At 42.9% G+C, this 17,026-nt stretch overlaps 1 protein-coding gene across 1 annotated transcript; it reads right to left on the reverse strand.

Annotated features, from left to right (window-relative positions):
- Positions 1-1,745: 1,745 nt before the first annotated feature.
- Positions 1,746-10,662, reverse strand: Nanp (N-acetylneuraminic acid phosphatase). Its single transcript, XM_021155530.2, has 2 exons — positions 10,506-10,662; positions 1,746-2,979 (listed from the first exon to the last, which is right to left on the reverse strand). The coding sequence occupies exons 1-2, from the start codon at positions 10,593-10,595 to the stop codon at positions 2,323-2,325; spliced, it is 747 nt and encodes a 248-aa protein (XP_021011189.1). The 5' UTR covers positions 10,596-10,662; the 3' UTR covers positions 1,746-2,322.
- Positions 10,663-17,026: the final 6,364 nt, after the last annotated feature.

A 17,026-nucleotide genomic window follows, 5' to 3' on the forward strand; every position in this document is an offset into this window, starting at 1 on the left:
GGGGAACCACAGGACAGGGCTACCAGCAGGTGGGGAGCAGGCAAGCCCAGCCTGGGGAGGGGGCGAAGAATCCGGCTGAGCTGGCTTCCTTCACCTCGTGAGCCTTTTTGCCATTCTCCTTTCCTCCAACTTGTATGTAAGTAATGCCTTTTTATATATAAATGAAATATATTTCCATTTAAAAAATGAAATGAAAAAAACCATAGTACCATATATATAAAAATAACATACAAGGCTGTATTTAACAGGTGCATATTAATATGCTCATTATAATTAAATATATTTAAGGAGTTATAATTTTTTTCCCAGTACTGAGAACTAAATCCAAGGCCTTATGCATGTTGGCTGAGTACCATAGAATCATACCACAGCTTAAAAAATGTTTGCTGCAAGCTATAAATCAGTTTTGAGGGTTATTTACCAACTACAGGTATTTCTTTAAGAAAATCCTTGCAGATCTATCCTTACACAGTGGAGAATGCCACAGACTTGGAACATACCCACCTGTGTCAATCCCCAGCTAAGTGCCCTGTCCGCATTTACTCTAGGTATTATTCTAGCTGCGTGCTTTGGGACCTCTGGACCACTGAGAACTTCTGGCTTTGTATGAGCATGTCATTCCTGGGGAAACTATGCAATAACATAGATGACAAAACATTACTCATTATTGTTTAATTTTAAGGAATTCTATCAACCTAAAAAGCACTGGTAATACCATAGGCCTATCCAAACCCTTTTTCCTGTCTATGTAACATTCCTCTCAGAAGGTAACATGACAAAGCTCTTTCCCGAGGAAGGCATGGAAAGACTGAATTGCCTGTGATATGTGATGAAGAAGTAATTTTACTCTTGTATCTCTCCCAGATTACGTTAGCTGAAGAACTGCTAACATCTTAGGAATGATAAACCTGCAGTTAGTATAATAATATGACCTGGCATATCTTTGTCTACTACTTGTGGGGTGGCTAAAAGTAATATGACTTCATTACCATTTTACCTTTTACCTTTATTAGTTATCCATTCTGTGTCTGTTTATGAATTCATGACACTAGTCACCCTTTTGTTTGGGGGAAATTCTCTGGTTGTCACTGTTACATCGGCACACTAATCAAGCTCCAGGTGAGCTCTAGAGACACAGTGCTTCCTCAAAGTGTGAAAACAAACAAGACAGAGGTAACAGTGAAAGCCATTCTAGTATTCGTTTTTTGTTTGTTTTGTTTTTGAGACTACTATGTAGCTCTGGCTGGTCCTAGAGATCCATCTGGTTCTGCCTACTGAGCTCTGGGATTAAAGGTGTGCGCCACTATGTGCAGCTTTTTTGTTGTTTTGTTTTGTTTTTGTTTTTTTTCGAGACATGGTTTCTCTGTGTAGCCCTGGCTGTCCTGGAACGCACGTTGTAGACCAGGCTAGCCTCGAATTCAGAAATCCGCCTGCCTCTGCCTCCCAAGTGCTGGGATTAAAGGTGTGGGCCACCACCTCCTGGCTCATGTGCAGCTTTTAAACCTAACTTTCTCTACTAGTTTGGTCACCTGGGTGAACTAGTCACCAGAGATCAGACTAGTGGGGAAACGACTTGCTCAGAGCACATAGATGTAATTTTCTTCTTGTGAATCCAAAGGAACAAAATGACTTTTGGTGCCACATGGTTAGCACTTGACTTAAGCAAAATGTCCAATCCTCTCCTCTGTGTGCAGGAGAGAAGGTAGTCTTTACTCTTTAGGAGCCACAAGATCACTCTAAAAGGATGAAAACGGTGTGGGAAAAAAGCACCACGGTTTGATTTTTAATAGTTTTTCACCAAACTATAACAATGTCATGTTCACGCCACAGAAAATTCAGCCCTCCAAAAGTCATGCAGAAAAATTAGATAACAGATTAAGAACATATACATTGAAAGTAGGCACAATGTTTATAACAAATTTGCCTAAAATATGCAAAATTTCACTATGAAATGTCTCGATTTGTATGATTTAGTACTTATATTGTCCTGATTCAGCTGCCTGAATCTCTATTTTAGAATATCTATTTTTTTTTTAAAAAAATCAATTTCTACTCTAGAAACCAGTATTTGTATATCATCATATAAGCTATTTTGCCTTTCTTCAAGTTTTTTGGACTACACGATTAAAACCTGGATTTCGGATATGAACACAAGCCTATGGTTATCAGCAGCAGCAGGGTTGGGAGGATCTTCACAGGGGACTATGAATTCCTCACTCACATTATTCTCAGAATAGAACCAAATATACAGGAACACCTTAGCTTCCCTTAGTTCTAACCCTGGAAACTGGCTCTGAACATGGTCCCTGTGCTCTTCTGTATTTACACAGACATGCTGACTTTGCAATCTATGCTTTGCAAGAGAGCAGGTAATTCTAGCACAGAAGACACCATATAGTGAGGCATGGGTGATGATGTCAGCGGCACTCTTCCACTCTTGTTTATCCAGACCGTAGCTTTCAGTCCTGCATTGAGGCCTCCTTGTATATCGGTTTCCAGTGTGTCACCAACCATCACACAGTCCCCTGGCTGCACTCCCAGAAGATCACAGCAGTGATAAAATATGGAAGGGGCTGGTTTCTCTTCCTTCTGTTCTCCTCCTATAACAATGGCATCAAAGTAAGACTGGCAGGCGCAGGCCTCGATCTTTTCCCTCTGAGTCTGTCTGTCACCGTTTGTTAACAGGAGCAGGCGGACGTCTTTTCGAAGTTCAGTGAGCATGGCTTTGACATCGTCTGCTAGGGTCATGTGCTGTAAGCGTGTAGATTTCCACAGGAAATAACATTCCTCAGCCAATTTCCTATTGTCAGCACCTCCTTTGGTTTCCTGGATTGCTTCTTCCCAGTGTGAAGTCCTCACATTTGTAACGCAGGCACTATAGGGGTGAAAGCACTCCTTGCTCAGTTTAACTTGAACTTTATCGCAGATGATTTCAGCCTCTTCTTTGTAGTGGTATTTTGATTGTAAGAGCTTTATTACCTAGGCAGAGGAAAATAACCTGGTCAGCATACCTCGTCTCTAACAGTCATGTCTTAGGAAGGAGCGACTTCTTCCCATTACCACACCATCTCTAGAGAGATCTGGCCAAATTAAAGACTCTATACCCCCGACACAATCAATAATGCATATATCATCTGTCTTGCTCCACCCACCTAGCTCCTTATGTCTCTGTCCCCAGCATCTAGTCTAAAATAATTCTTCACATAAGGCCAAAAACAAGCCTTTGTTTGTTTGGTAGCCTACCAAGTTTCATACTGGTTATGAAGACATGAAAATAAGAATTTCACTTAAATCTAGTGAAACGTTTTAATACTTTTTGAAAAGCATTCTCTCTTTCCCTCTCTCTCTCTCTCTCTCTCACTCACACACACACACACACACACACACACACACACACACACACACACACACGGGCGCACGCACGGGCGCACGCACACACACACAGAATGAATGAATGAATGAATGTGTACTGGGAATAGAACCAAGGGCCTTCATTAGGCACTTAGGTATGCTCTATACCAGAGCTACATTCCCAGCTCTATTATACTACATTGCTATTTCTTAACATTTACCAAGGATAGGAACGTGGCCAGCTCTATGGCTAAATTAGTACATATTTTCTTAACTTCTGTTATAACCTTACAATTCGCCTTTCAAGAAAAGACAGTAAGTTCAGCATTGTTAAAAATTTTCCTGGGCTGAAATTTGAATCCATATTAGCCTACTTCCACAGCAGACATGCTGGCCTGATAGTATGTACTGATTTCTGGGGTATCATTGCATAGGAAAAGGAAGCAGACAGATAATCATTATAAATTGATGCTGAGTTGGGTGCTGTTGACAGTTAAAGACAAGAACTATGGAAGTAAAACTGAACTCAAGAGTAATTTAATGAGGCTTGGCAGAGAAGTCATACCTAAAACAAGAGTTGACAAGCAGATAATGTGGATGTAGGTGGTTAACTCACTCTACACAGAAGCAACAAGCATGGAATTCTGATCCCCCCCCCAAATAAGCCAAATTGAGCCAAAAGGGAGGCATGGATGTGTTGGAGGGTCCTTGAACAGATGCTGCCAAAACCTCTTCTGCATCCATTTTCCCACATATGCCCAATGTTTCATATTCTAAGTTTGTGACTTCTCGACACTTGCAAGCCTGTCCACAGCTGCATCCATGCATTCAGACTGGGGCTCAAGTATTATTGAGGGAATACCAATCAATCAACAAGAGAAAGAAATTTTGGACAAACATCAGACCTTCATTGTTCTTTAACAGCTGAAGCATGTTCTACAGTGTCACCTCAAGGACTAGTGTCTCACTCCAGCAGTCAACTGATCATTGAGATACATAACAGCCATCCCTTCTCTTATCGCCAACATCCTTCCTAGGATTCCCTCCCAATGAACTACCTATAATTGAAGGATGTACTTCTAAAGTCAGCCATAGCAACCAAGTCATATATTGATCTTCAGCATGAGTGCATGGCATTGTGCTGATGGCTGGGAGAGCTGCTGCTCAGTGGCTGCTGGCATGCATAAGGCTCTTGTTCTGTGTCACCATCAAACAACACGCCTGCTGCAGCAAAGCAATCCAGTAAGTACAAAGGACACAGGGAACAGGTGGCAACTGTTCACTCCAAAACTCCACGCACTGAAAGGAGCAAGGTATTAGTAAGGCATAGACTCTCTCCTTAAGAGTATATAAATGCCTCTAACAGGAAAAGGAAGTACTTCGGGTTATTTCTGTAAATCAATTGTGTGAACTCTATAGCCCAGGCAGGTCTTGAACTTACAGTGATCTTGCTCCAGGTTCCAAAAAGAAAAGTTTTATTAATCAAGAAAAATATATCAGTCCTAAGAATTTAAGGCAAAAATACAAAAAAACTAGCCTTTTCAACTCCATGGTCTTGCCACCATCTTTTAAAAACAAAAACAAACAAACAAACAACAACAAAACCAGTATGGAATTCAATTACTCTTCAGCTATAAGCAAAGGACACTCTAAAAGTTTCAGCAGCCCCCTGTTACATGGTAAAGTGCCACAGGCCTAGTTGACACAGAACAGAAAGCCACCATGCCCCAATGTCTTGGTATTGCAGTTGGCAACACCATAGCCTCACTCCTGAGACTCTGTAAATGTGGGGTCAAACACCTTTGAAGGCACAGCATACCCTTCCCCTAAGTTCCAAAATCTTTCCTGATGGCATCTTTAATTAATTTTCCCATTAGTCATATTATTGCTGCTACATGGCAACTAGTCACAGATTTGTTTATTATGATCACAGCATTTTAATCACGTTACCATTGGTCTTAGCCACTATTCTACTGCTGTGAAGAATAACTATGACTAAGGCAACTCTTACAAAAGCAAGCATTTAATTGGAGGCTTGCTTACTTTCAGAGGCTTAATCCATTATCATCATGATGGGAATTAGACAGGCATAATGCTGGAGCCAGATCTGATAGCCATATCCTGACCTGCAGGCAGAGAGGCTGGCCTGACACAAACTTCTGAATCCTCCAAGCCTACCCCATGACACTTTTCCTCCAACAAGGACATACCTACTCCCACAAGGTGACACTTCCCAATCCTTTTTGAACTGTGTCCCTCCCTGATGACTAAGCATTCAAATATGGGTACAATTTTTACTCTTACCATCACGCAGCTGGAGCCTGAGGGTGGGGTGGGTTGGCTCAGTGAGTAAAGAACTTAGCTTTTAAGTGCAAAGACCAGGGTTCAATCTCCAGGACTCATGGGAAAATGCTGAGCAATCACAAATGCTCGTGATCCCAGTTCTGATGAAGTCTAGAAGGAAGATACCCAAGGCTCGCTAGCTAGTCAGTCTAACCTAACTGGTAAGCTTTGGTCCAAGAAGAGAGCCTGTTACAAGGAGAAGATGACATAGGAGAGGTTCTCTTCCAGCCTCCACATGTATATATACATGTGTATGCACACTTATGAGCCTATAAAAATAAACCTAAAAATATTAACATCTTTAGAAAAAAAATGTTTATCAGATACTCATGTTATTAGCTCAAACAGGGGTACCACTTAAGGTGAATCAGCACTTACTACTTTCCTAACCCCTCATTGCGAATAAGTTTGGGCTCAATTGGAGGTGGAGGACAAAGGCCCCTAACCTGAAGGTGTGGAGGACATACTGTAGGTGAGTAAGACAGGTTTGTAAAAACACCGATGTAATGAAGGCCCCAGGTACCTGCAGGCCTGAAGCCAGGGGACCTGAAATGAGAGAGCAAGCACCAGTCTAGATTAGAATACATTCACGTCAGAACTCTACCACTCTGAATGTATATGGAAAGATGTATCTTTTCTACTGTCCACTCTTTGGACCTGGAACTAGAGTCACTGTCACAAGTAAGAGTTAAGGTAACTGATTTTGCAAGACCCTGTGAGGGTTAGTTTGAGAACTAGGTAACAATGCTACTTTAAGAGACGTTATTTTTTGAATACCTGTGATTTAGATGTTAAAGGGCTAAATTCTCTCTCTCTCTGTCTGTCTCTCTCTCACATGCATGCGCATGTGCGAGCGCACACACACACACACACACACACACACACACACATATACACACACACACACACACACGATGATTGCTTAACAGCCCAGAAATTTAAATGTCTTTTGTTACTTTAAGATTTTTTTTTTTTTTTTTGTTTTTTCGAGACAGGGTTTCTCTGTGTAGCCCTGGCTGTCCTGGCACTCACTTTGTAGACCAGGCTGGCCTCGAACTCAGAAATCCGCCTGCCTCTGCCTCCCGAGTGCTGGCTGGGATTAGAGGCATGCGCCATCACGCCCGGCTTAAGATTTTTATGTATCTCTATGTATGCATGTCTACCACATGTGTGGGGCTGCCTATGGAGGCTAGATTCCCTGAAGCTGGAGGTACAAGTGAGGCACCTAACATAGGTGCTGGGGTGTGAACTCTGGCTTTCTGGAGGAGCAAGCAGCACGTGTTAACTCCTGAGCCATTTCTATGGCCAACTCCACCTATTTTTTTGTTTTGTTTTTCCTTTTTAAATAAAATGTTCTTAGAGACAGGATCTTATATAGTCTAGGCTGCTCTTAAACTCTCTTTGTAGCTGAGGGATGACTTTGAATTCCTGATTCCTTTGCTTTTACCTCACAAATGTTGGGATTACAGGCATACACCACCATGGCTAGTTTTTATGATTCTGGGGGCTTAGACCAGAGACTTGTGAAAACTAGGCAAGCAGTCCACCAAATGAACTACACCCTCAGCATCCTTGGTTATTCCTAGTTAAGTCAAACATCACTCACTAATGCCACATGTGATGAATCTACCTTAAAAATGAAATACATTGGCCCTCTACTTCTTCTAACACACCTGTACATGCATTTCTCATGTTCATAGCTATTTGTATTAGACATTTAATTTACAAATGATTTTTAAAAAAAAATCTGTTCAAGTTCGCCCCTTCTTAGAATTGGGAACAAAACACTCTGGGAGTTACAGAGACAAAGTTTGGAGCTGAGGCAAAAGGATGGACCATCTAGAGACTGCCGCACCCTCCAAACACAGACACCATTGCATACACAAGATTTTGCTGAAAGGACCCAGATATAGCTGTCTCTTGTGAGGCTATGCCGGTGCCTGGCAAACACAGAAGTGGATGCTCACAGTCAGCTATTGGATGGAACACAGGGCCCCCAAAGGAGGAGCTAGAGAAAGTACCCAAAGAGCTGAAGGGGTCTGCAGCCCTATAGGTGGAACAATATGAATTACCCGGTACCCCCCAGAGGGCGTGTCTCTAGTTGCATATGTAGCAGATGACCTAGTCGGCCATCACTGGGAAGAGAGGCCCCTTGGTCTTGCAAACTTTATTTGCCCCAGTACAGGGGAACGCTAGGGTCAAGAAGTGGGAGTGGGTGGGTAGGGGAGTGTGGGGGGGAGGGTATGGTGAACTTTCGGGATAGCATTTGAAATGTAAATGAAGAAAATACCTAATTAAAAAAAAATCTGTTCAATGAGGAACTATACATTCATGCCTTTTCCTCTTGACTATGAAAGTATATTGTAATCTGAATAAGAATGGCCCTAATAGGCTCATATATTGGATGTTTGATTTCCAGTCAGTAGACAAGGAGATATAACATTGTTGGAAGAGATATTATCATCAGGAGTGGGCTTTTGAGTTTTCAAAAGCTAGGCCCAGTCTTGCTATCTCTGCCTCTAACTTGCAAGTCAGATGTGAGCTCTTGGCTCCGGCTCCAGCACCCTGCATGCTGGCTATCCAACTCCTCACCTCGGTGATCACAGTCCTACTTTCTGAAACTGTAAACAAGCCCTAAATTAAATGCTTTCTCTTACACGCTACTTTGTCACAGCAACTAAGACATATGCCTTAAAAGAGTGGCAAAAACTTCCCCATATAGTTCTTTGGAAAGTAAAGTTGATATACTCCTTCACCAAGGCAAAGGCCAGACATCTTCCTAGCCCCTCAGAAATCATTCAAAATGGTATATGACAGCTGGCATATTACTTTGGGATAGGTCAAAATTTATAAGGAATGTTGTATCTTACAAGATAAAATGCTCACAGCATTTAATTTTGCTAACTTCATAGACCATTTATAAGTAAAGGAGGAGGTAAAAGAGCCAAGACTGGAGCTATGAATTCTTATGCACCGTCCACTATTCATTCAGCATTTATTACATGTCAAACAAGGATAATTGAGATAGCATATCCCCTTTCAGGAAACTCAGGATCCTGCTGTAGGCATGAGCTGCAAAAATTAAGATGATAACGTCCTCTGACAGGTGCAGTGAGGGATGTCGGAAGCAAAAAATAAGGGGCAATGCCATTGTGGGGTGGTGGTGTTGTGAGATAAGAGTCTTAATATGTTGCTTAGACTGATCTCAAATTCTGGAGCTCAAGGGATACTCTTGCCTTGTTTCCCAAATCAATTTTTTTTGTTTTAAAAAGTAAAACCCAAAACTCACTGTGGCAGGGATGTGAAAGATGAATTGGATGTGGTCAGCCTGGAGATAAGACTACAGCAAAAATGTACATAGGATGAGCCTTTTTGTCATTAAGGGGAGAGTAAGCGAGACTGGGAGACAAGAGTGGATGGGGACACAGTTCACTGAATGAGCGCTGGATGCTACAATCTTCCCATGTATGGCATGAAAGCTACCTGACAGTGTTATGCAGACTAATGCTCAAATTTCTGAGGTTAGGCATAGACAGGGGGGTCTGCTGAGGCACCGAGTACTGGGAGAACTGTGATTCAAATGTGAGGTTTAATAAACCTACTTAACAAGAACCAGCCTAAAACAAAACCTGAGTTTCAAAACACGGGCCTCAGCTGGATAAGAGCACCGGTTGAGTGTGCGCTGTCTGCAGTTTGAGATAATGGAGGCAGAGCACACAGAAGTATGTAACGTATGAGGGTGTCAGAATGCAAGGGACAATCGACAGCGTGGAAAGCTGATTCCAAGTGTGGGGAGAAGTAGCTCAGGGGAGAACCTGTTTAGGATGGCAAGGAGGTAGGTTCAAACCTCAGAACCAAGAAAATAACACACACACCCCAATTCAAAATACCTAGTGACGTTGGCACTTTGGGAGCCACCTAACCACTTGGCAAGCCTATTGTATTCTAGTGGCAGAGACAGAAGCTACGTCCCAGTCAGTGGATTTGGAAATACAGAGAAGAGAGCCCTGATGGAGACAACGGGTGGCGATTTTCCTTAAAACATTGCTGTGCAGAAAAGCACAGTCCAAGAGAGGTGTAGGGTTAAAAAATTTTAAAGACCGACATGAACAAACAGTGGGTGCAATGCAGCAAGAAATGCGAAAGGTTTAAGATCCAGATAAACAAAAAACTACCTGATGACGCATAGGACCCTTAGTATTGAAAGGGCAGACTTTTTTTTTTTTTTTTTGGTAAGTGGGCTTTCCACATCTGATACTCCTTCGGTTTTTCCTTGAAGCTGAAGGCAGGGGATGGAAAGTAGGGGTGGGTTAAGAGCAGGACTGGAGAAGGAAGATGTCCGACAACATCTGTAGCTATAGTTAGGAGGGTGCAGATCAGCAATGCCTCACTAAAAGACTGTCCCCTTCGCATTTTATGTGCCGAGGGTCTCAGCACCAGAAAGCCCGGAAGGCCACAGGGAGGCCTGCAAGGAAAAAAAAAATGCTATGATGTAGGTAGGTTAAGTCCAGGCCCACCTCTCAGAGTTATATAACTTCCTGGGCCAAAGCCTTGTCTGAGCCTCTTCCCCCAAACCCACCGCAGCCCATCTCGCGCGGGGCTGCAGCAAGAGGAGGGCGAGGGGTCTCGTCCCGCGCCGTCCAAGCCCGGGTGACCGCAGGTGACGGCGACTCTGCAGTCGTGGCAGTTCAGAGTCCAGCACCCGGCCCCACGCGCGGGAAAGAAGCTCCACGGGCTCGCAGCGGGGGGGAGTGAGGGTGCGGAGCGGAGTGCTGGCCCGGCAGGGGAGGGCGACGGCGCGGGGACGTTACCTCCAACATGCCTCTCCTGCTCGCCCCGGCCGTGTCGATGAGTGTGTTGTCCAGGTCAAAGAAGACCGCGCGGACCCGACTCAGCCCCATAGCCTCGGCAACCCAAGCTGCGCGCGAGCCGCCTCTGCCGCGCCGCGCCTGCGCAAGGCGGTCAGGAACACCTGGGCGGAGTCTCGGGGGTCACCTGACTCTTCCAAAGCTCCGGGGTCTCCGTGGCAAAATCGCGCGAGATTCGGACACTAGATTTTATAGGGTTCGCGTGCACGAGAGGTGGATGAGTGTTATCGTGGCTTATTGCTGTGTGGGGGTGGATGGTCCTCTCCGTTAATGGCTTGGTGGGCTTGCTTAGGGCTGAGAAGGACGTCCTAGCTGTACTGGAGAAACTCTCCAGACCCTTGGCTGGCCTGTCTTTCTATGGTGACCTCACAGTCACCGTCAGGAGATGGAGCAGGAGAGTGTGCCCTCCAACCTAGGAACCTAGCTGCCCGGTGACTTTTGCGCTTCACTTCTTGTCCACAGCCTTGTAGGAACTAGAGCCTTCATCTGAACATCCTTTGAAAGATGCTTAGAAGAACTGAGGAGAAATGGGAGTCTCTGCAGTGTCTGCCGAATGGTTGTTTTTTAAAATGTGTATTTGTGTTTCTGTGTATGTGAGTGCTTGCAGAGGTCGTCCTGGAGCTGCATTTGCGGCGGCTGTGAGCTGCCCACTGTGGGTGCTGGGAACTTGGGTCCTCTACAAGAGCAGTATGAGTTCTTAACCACTGAACCATTTCTCCAGCTCCTTTCCCTCCATCTTTACTCATTTTCCTGAAACTCTGCAGCCCGAGTCTTGTGTGCCTATTAATTGCATGGTTTTCTGTAATTAATTTCTAGCAAGGAACCGAGACTCTCTCTTAAGAACCCCAGAAGATCAGTAACAAGGTTTGCCTTCTGTTGGTTGAAATCAACCTCTAATCCTTTTTTATTGATGAAATTTGGAGTCACTTTCACTAACCTGGAATTTATTGGGTCAGCCAATGCCACAGACCTGGTTTTGAGCTTTCGAATTAGGATTGGTTCTTACATTGTAAGTTGTTCAGAGAAAATGAGAAAGTATTTCATAACATGTGAGAATTGATTAAATTTAATTGTCTATAGTTTCAGTTTTTGTTGTTTGTTTGTTTGTTTGTTTGTTTTGAGACAGTGTCACATTGAGTAACTGATTGGCCTGGAGCTAGCTGTGTAGATCATGCTGGCCTCAAATTCAGAGTGATTTGCCTCCCTCTGTCTCCCAAGTGCTAGTTCTCCCAAGTACCACCACATCTGGCTTGAATTAACTTCAACTCAGATCTTTGTCTATACTTGAATGATACTGGCTCCAAGTGGCTTCTGTTCATAGTGAACTGTACCCCACCTGGGTAATATATACAAATTGTGAAAAAATGGCTGGGCCTCCAGCCAGTCAGCCCCAAACCGCCAAAACTATGTAAGGTAAAGGCTGACTTCAGCCAGTCATATTGTTCTGTATACCCTTGTCTTTTCATTGGCTACAAATCTAACTTTGAGCTGTATTGTGTTCATAAGGAACTTGTTGACCCACCTTTGCTTGGCTGTAAAACTTCCTGTTTTTTGAGATAAACTTAACTCCTTTTGGGTGTTTAATAATTGGAATGCAGCATCCTTGTGTCTGTGTAGTATACTTCTGCTTTTGCCTGACAGTGACAGAGTTGAATAACATGACTATGAAGACGAAGATGCTTAGCTCTGTACAGAAAAAAAAAAAAAGCTCCCATAACCTGAGGTACACAAGTCACAGATGGGTTTCTGATGCTCAGTAGAAGGAGATGAAGGGCAGACTACCTATAGTTTTTGTATTTTATGGAGTAGAGTCAGAGTTGATGCTCTTTCCCAAAAGTGTTCCTTCTTTAATAGACTACCCCTCACCGATGCAGTGCTGGTGAACCAGTTGTGTGCACTTAGGTCCCAGCACGGTCAGCAGAGTGAGGCAAATCTCCATGAATTAAAAGCCAGCTTGGTTTCCAGAGTGAACGCTAGGCGAGCTAAGGCTACTTAGTGAAACCTTGTCTCAATACACACACACACACACACACACACACACACACACATATATACATATATATATATATATATATATAAAATGTATGAAATAAAAGTTAAATATTTGGTGTGGTGGCTGGAGAAACGGCTCAGCAGTTAAAAGCACTGACTGTTCTTCTGGAGGACTGGGTTTGATTCCAAGCACCTACACAGCAGTTCACAATTGTCTGTAACTCCATTTCTAGGGACAGCTGACACCTTCTTCTTGCCTCCATAGGAACCAGGCACACAAGTGGTACACACACTTATGTACAAGGCAAAACACCCATACAAATCAAATCAACTTTAAAAAGGCATCTGAGTATTTAGAAACAGACAACTAGAACCCCCCAAAAAGATATATTTATATATATATATATATATTTTTTTTTTAAGTTAAATATTTGATAGCCAAAGCTGGTGACCACATGGGAAAATAGGCACTTTTACACTGCTTGAGGAAATGTAAATTGGTGCAAACACCTTTGAGAATAATTTAGTGATGCCTTTTATTGGCTAGGAGGTCCCACTGTTAGGAATTTACCCCTGGACATATTTTTCTGTTATAGATACTAGACTGATCTAATCCATATCTGCTGTCAGTTTGTTACTCAAACAGATGCTGATGTTTTCAGAGTTTTTACAGAATACTGCCTTTATACTCCCATGTATTTTTTGACCAGACATCATTATTTTTTTTTTCCTTCATTTATCCTCTGGCAAAAGGTTCAATTAATAACATAAAAAAAAACTGCCCTTTGTCCTGTAAGAGAAAAGCAAACATTACAGACTGCCAAATACTGTTACTGCTCTACTGTAACTGTATATAATGTGGCCAAGAATAAAAATGCTGCACTCTGCTTCCCAAATAAGCTGAGTCCTTTGCTGTTCTTCATTTTAGTGTTCTGTGTTGTCCTTGATCTTTCTCACTTTTTATTCACATTTATCTTTTGCTCTTAGTGTGCTCACAAAGTCACAACACTGGAAGTAGGAGTTGAATAGCAATGCCTTTAAGTAAGTTAACATTCCAGATCTACATCAAATGGGCCAAAGCTCCTCCAGTGTTTATTCAACACAACAGATGCTACACTAAAACACATCATCTAAAAGACAACTGGAAAACAAAGCAGATCTACTGTGCTGCCCAGGCAAGGTGCAGGGCCCTTTCTCCTGAGTTTTGCAGCAGATCATGGGCAGGACCAGCTTTTCCCCTCTTATGACCCCAGGGCCAGTTCCCCCACACTGAACACCCCTGGGGCTTGCTCATCTGTCATCATGGTCAACTCTGCTGTGCTGCCAAGATGATATGCAAGGCCAGTTCTCCTGTCTGCCACTGGTGTTGAGACAAAAGAGAGGAGAGTGAATCCCTCCCTTGCCTATACCATCACACAGAAGCAAAGAGAGAGGGACAGCTCTCTTTAGCCAACTCCTTCAGGGAATCAGGATTTGCTCATCTGCAACCCCCAAATCCAGGGCAGCTATACAGTGCTACCCAGGTGGAGTGCAAGGCCTGCTCTCCTGAGTGCTGTCACTGGTGAGGGGCAGGGCCAGCTCTCCTGCTTTCATGATTCCATGGCCAAGTCTCCCACCTGCTGCAGATGGTTGGGAAGAGTGGGAAGGAAGGTGTCCCTCTCTTATCCATGCCACAGAACAGGAGACAGGTGGTATTGTGCTTATAAAAAGATAAAGATGACGGTATCATATGAAATAATTTATTTGAGGGTTGAAGGCTGATTGAGTGATGCAATTTAGCCCAGGATAGACCTAAACTCCTGGTTCTACCTGTCTGTCTCGCAAGTGCTGGAATTACAGGTGGTCACCATCATTTTTAACTTCACATTTTTTCAGAAATGTTCAGTCATGTAATCCTTGAGAAGATGTTTGGGTTGGACACTTTCTAGTACAGAAGGACGCTGGAGGGCTGATGAGATGGCTCAGTGGGAAGAGCACTGACTGCTCTTCTGAAGGTCCTGAGTTCAAATCTCAGCAACCACATGGTGGCACACAACCATCCATAATGATATCTGATGCCCTCTTCTGGTGTGTCTGAAGACAGCTACAGTGTTCTTATGTATAATAATAAATAAATCTTTGGGCCAGAGCGAGCAGGAATGGAACAAGTGGGGTTGACCGGAACAGGCAGGGCTGACTGGAGCAAGCAGGGTTGAGGTCCTGAGTTCAATTCCCAGCAACCACAGAAGGCTTACAACCATCTGTACAGTGACAACCATAACTACAGTGTACTCATATACATTAAATAAATAATAAATAAATAAATCTATAAAAGAAGAACAAAAAAGGATGCTGGATATGAAATGTGCACAGTTATTTTGGCCATAGAAACTCCAGTAAAGCAGGAATTTTAAAGCTTCATCCAGAAATGGCCAGTGACATAATGTCCGTCAAACAGCTGTTTTCAACGTCCATGCCATTTCAAACTTCACAAGCATGCTGCCACAGTGCCCTTCAGCTCAGTGAAAGTGGGTAACACAGAAGTTTCATGGGAAAATCATTCCCAACACTCACAGGGGCCTCACCGATGCCATTTGAGAACACTTGGACACCCAGGATGGTTTTCAGTCTTGGATTGAGTAAGAGTGTATACAGGTATGAGTATACACATAGGATGAATCAAATCCAGGGCTTGCTGGATTGGTGGTGCTATGTGCCTTTGATTTCAGAACACAGGAGGCAGATGCAGGAACATCTCTGAGTGCCTCTGAGTTTGAGACCAGCCTGGTCTATAGAGCTAGTTACAGAACAGCCAGGGCTACAAAGAGAAATCCTTTCTTCCAAACAACAGTAACAACAAAAGAATCAAGGAAGAAAAGAAGAAAGGAAAAGAAAAGAATCCAGGGCTTTGCACTTAACCAGGTAGGTGCCTTACTATTAAACTATTTCCCACACAACCTTCAGTACCACTTTTTTAATTAGGAGGAATATATTTTCTGAAGAAGTAGTGCATGTTGTTCACAAGCAGTCATTTAAATGTTTTTCCACTTCTCAGTCTATAAATGTGGGTGTTAGGGTAGGCAAGCTTCCTCATGATTATGGTTTATCACTTTCTTTTCTTTAAACATTGTGGATTCATGATTTCTCTTATCTTCCCCAGGCAGCACAGCAAGACTTTCTTGCTTGGCAACTTTCATCCTGGCTGCCAGAAATGTGGAACATACTCAAATGTGTAGGCATATGTAGAGTGGGCTTCATTTTCCATTGACAAGCTGATTATAAAATTAACCTTGTGGCTAGTGATTTGGCTCAGTGGTAGAACACTTGAGGGGTGTGTGAACCTGGGCTCAATCCTCAGCACCACACAAAAACCAAAAGTAAAAAAAAACAACAAAAACCACATGAACAAAAACTAGTGGGAAATTACATATACAGAATATTAAAATAACCCTAAGAATAAAATAGGAGACACAGGAGTTGATTTCAAGTATTAAAAATGTACTGTTATTAAAACACTATGATACTAGCATAAAGAGTGCCAAATTAATTCAATGGTCAGCTCTAAGTGGAACATTTATATCATTCCCTTCAAGACTCAGGGAATACTGCAGAAGAGGGAATGGAAAGAAAGATGTGAAGGAAGGGATAACATGGCACAGCATGCTGTCTTCTGCATATGGAACGGCCATTGTATTTACTAAATTATAGCACTGTGATCACCCACAGGAGACTTACACAAGATTGGGACCATCAGCACTTCATTGTAGATAGGGAAGGATCCATAGGGGATTAATGTTTGGGAGGGAGAATAAGGTTTTGTTTTGCTTTGTTTTGTTTTGTTTTGTTTTGTTTTGTTTTGTTTTGTTTTAGTGGTGTAGTCACTTGTAAGATACTCATGGTCCTGTAAATAGCTTGTCACATGTACTTGTTCAACCTAATCAAATTCATTGGGACACACACACAAACACACACATACACACACACACACACACACACACACAGAGAGAGAGAGAGAGAGAGAGAGAGAGAGAGAGAGAGAGAGAGAGAGAGGAACAGATATTAAAAAGGCACTAGTTGGAAAGAGGAAAGGAATCAGGATGAATGAGAGGGCAACAAGAGTATAATTTGGGAGAGAACTACAACCAAAATATTGTATGGACATGTGTGAAATTTCATAATAAAATCAGTTATTATGTATAATCAATACACACCTAAATCCCAAATATAAAGATAGAATACAGTACAAAGTACAAAAATAGGTAAACAGATGTAATCGGATATGTTTGATAAAGCCCCAAAGTCAACATATTGAATAAAGGACAAGTTTCCTTTTCCTTTTCTTTCCTGGTTTTTTGTGGTCTCCCTTTCCACCATCTGCTTGAACCTGCTTGCTCAAGGGTGGAGCTTCCTGCTCATTCGTCCTGCCACGCCTACTGCTGGACCCTGCCTTTGCTGCTTGGAAGAGGCACACACGTGTTCGTCCTGCTACTGGA

Source organism: Mus caroli, chromosome 2, assembly GCF_900094665.2.
Source record: "Mus caroli chromosome 2, CAROLI_EIJ_v1.1, whole genome shotgun sequence".
Lineage (NCBI taxonomy): Eukaryota > Metazoa > Chordata > Mammalia > Rodentia > Muridae > Mus > Mus caroli.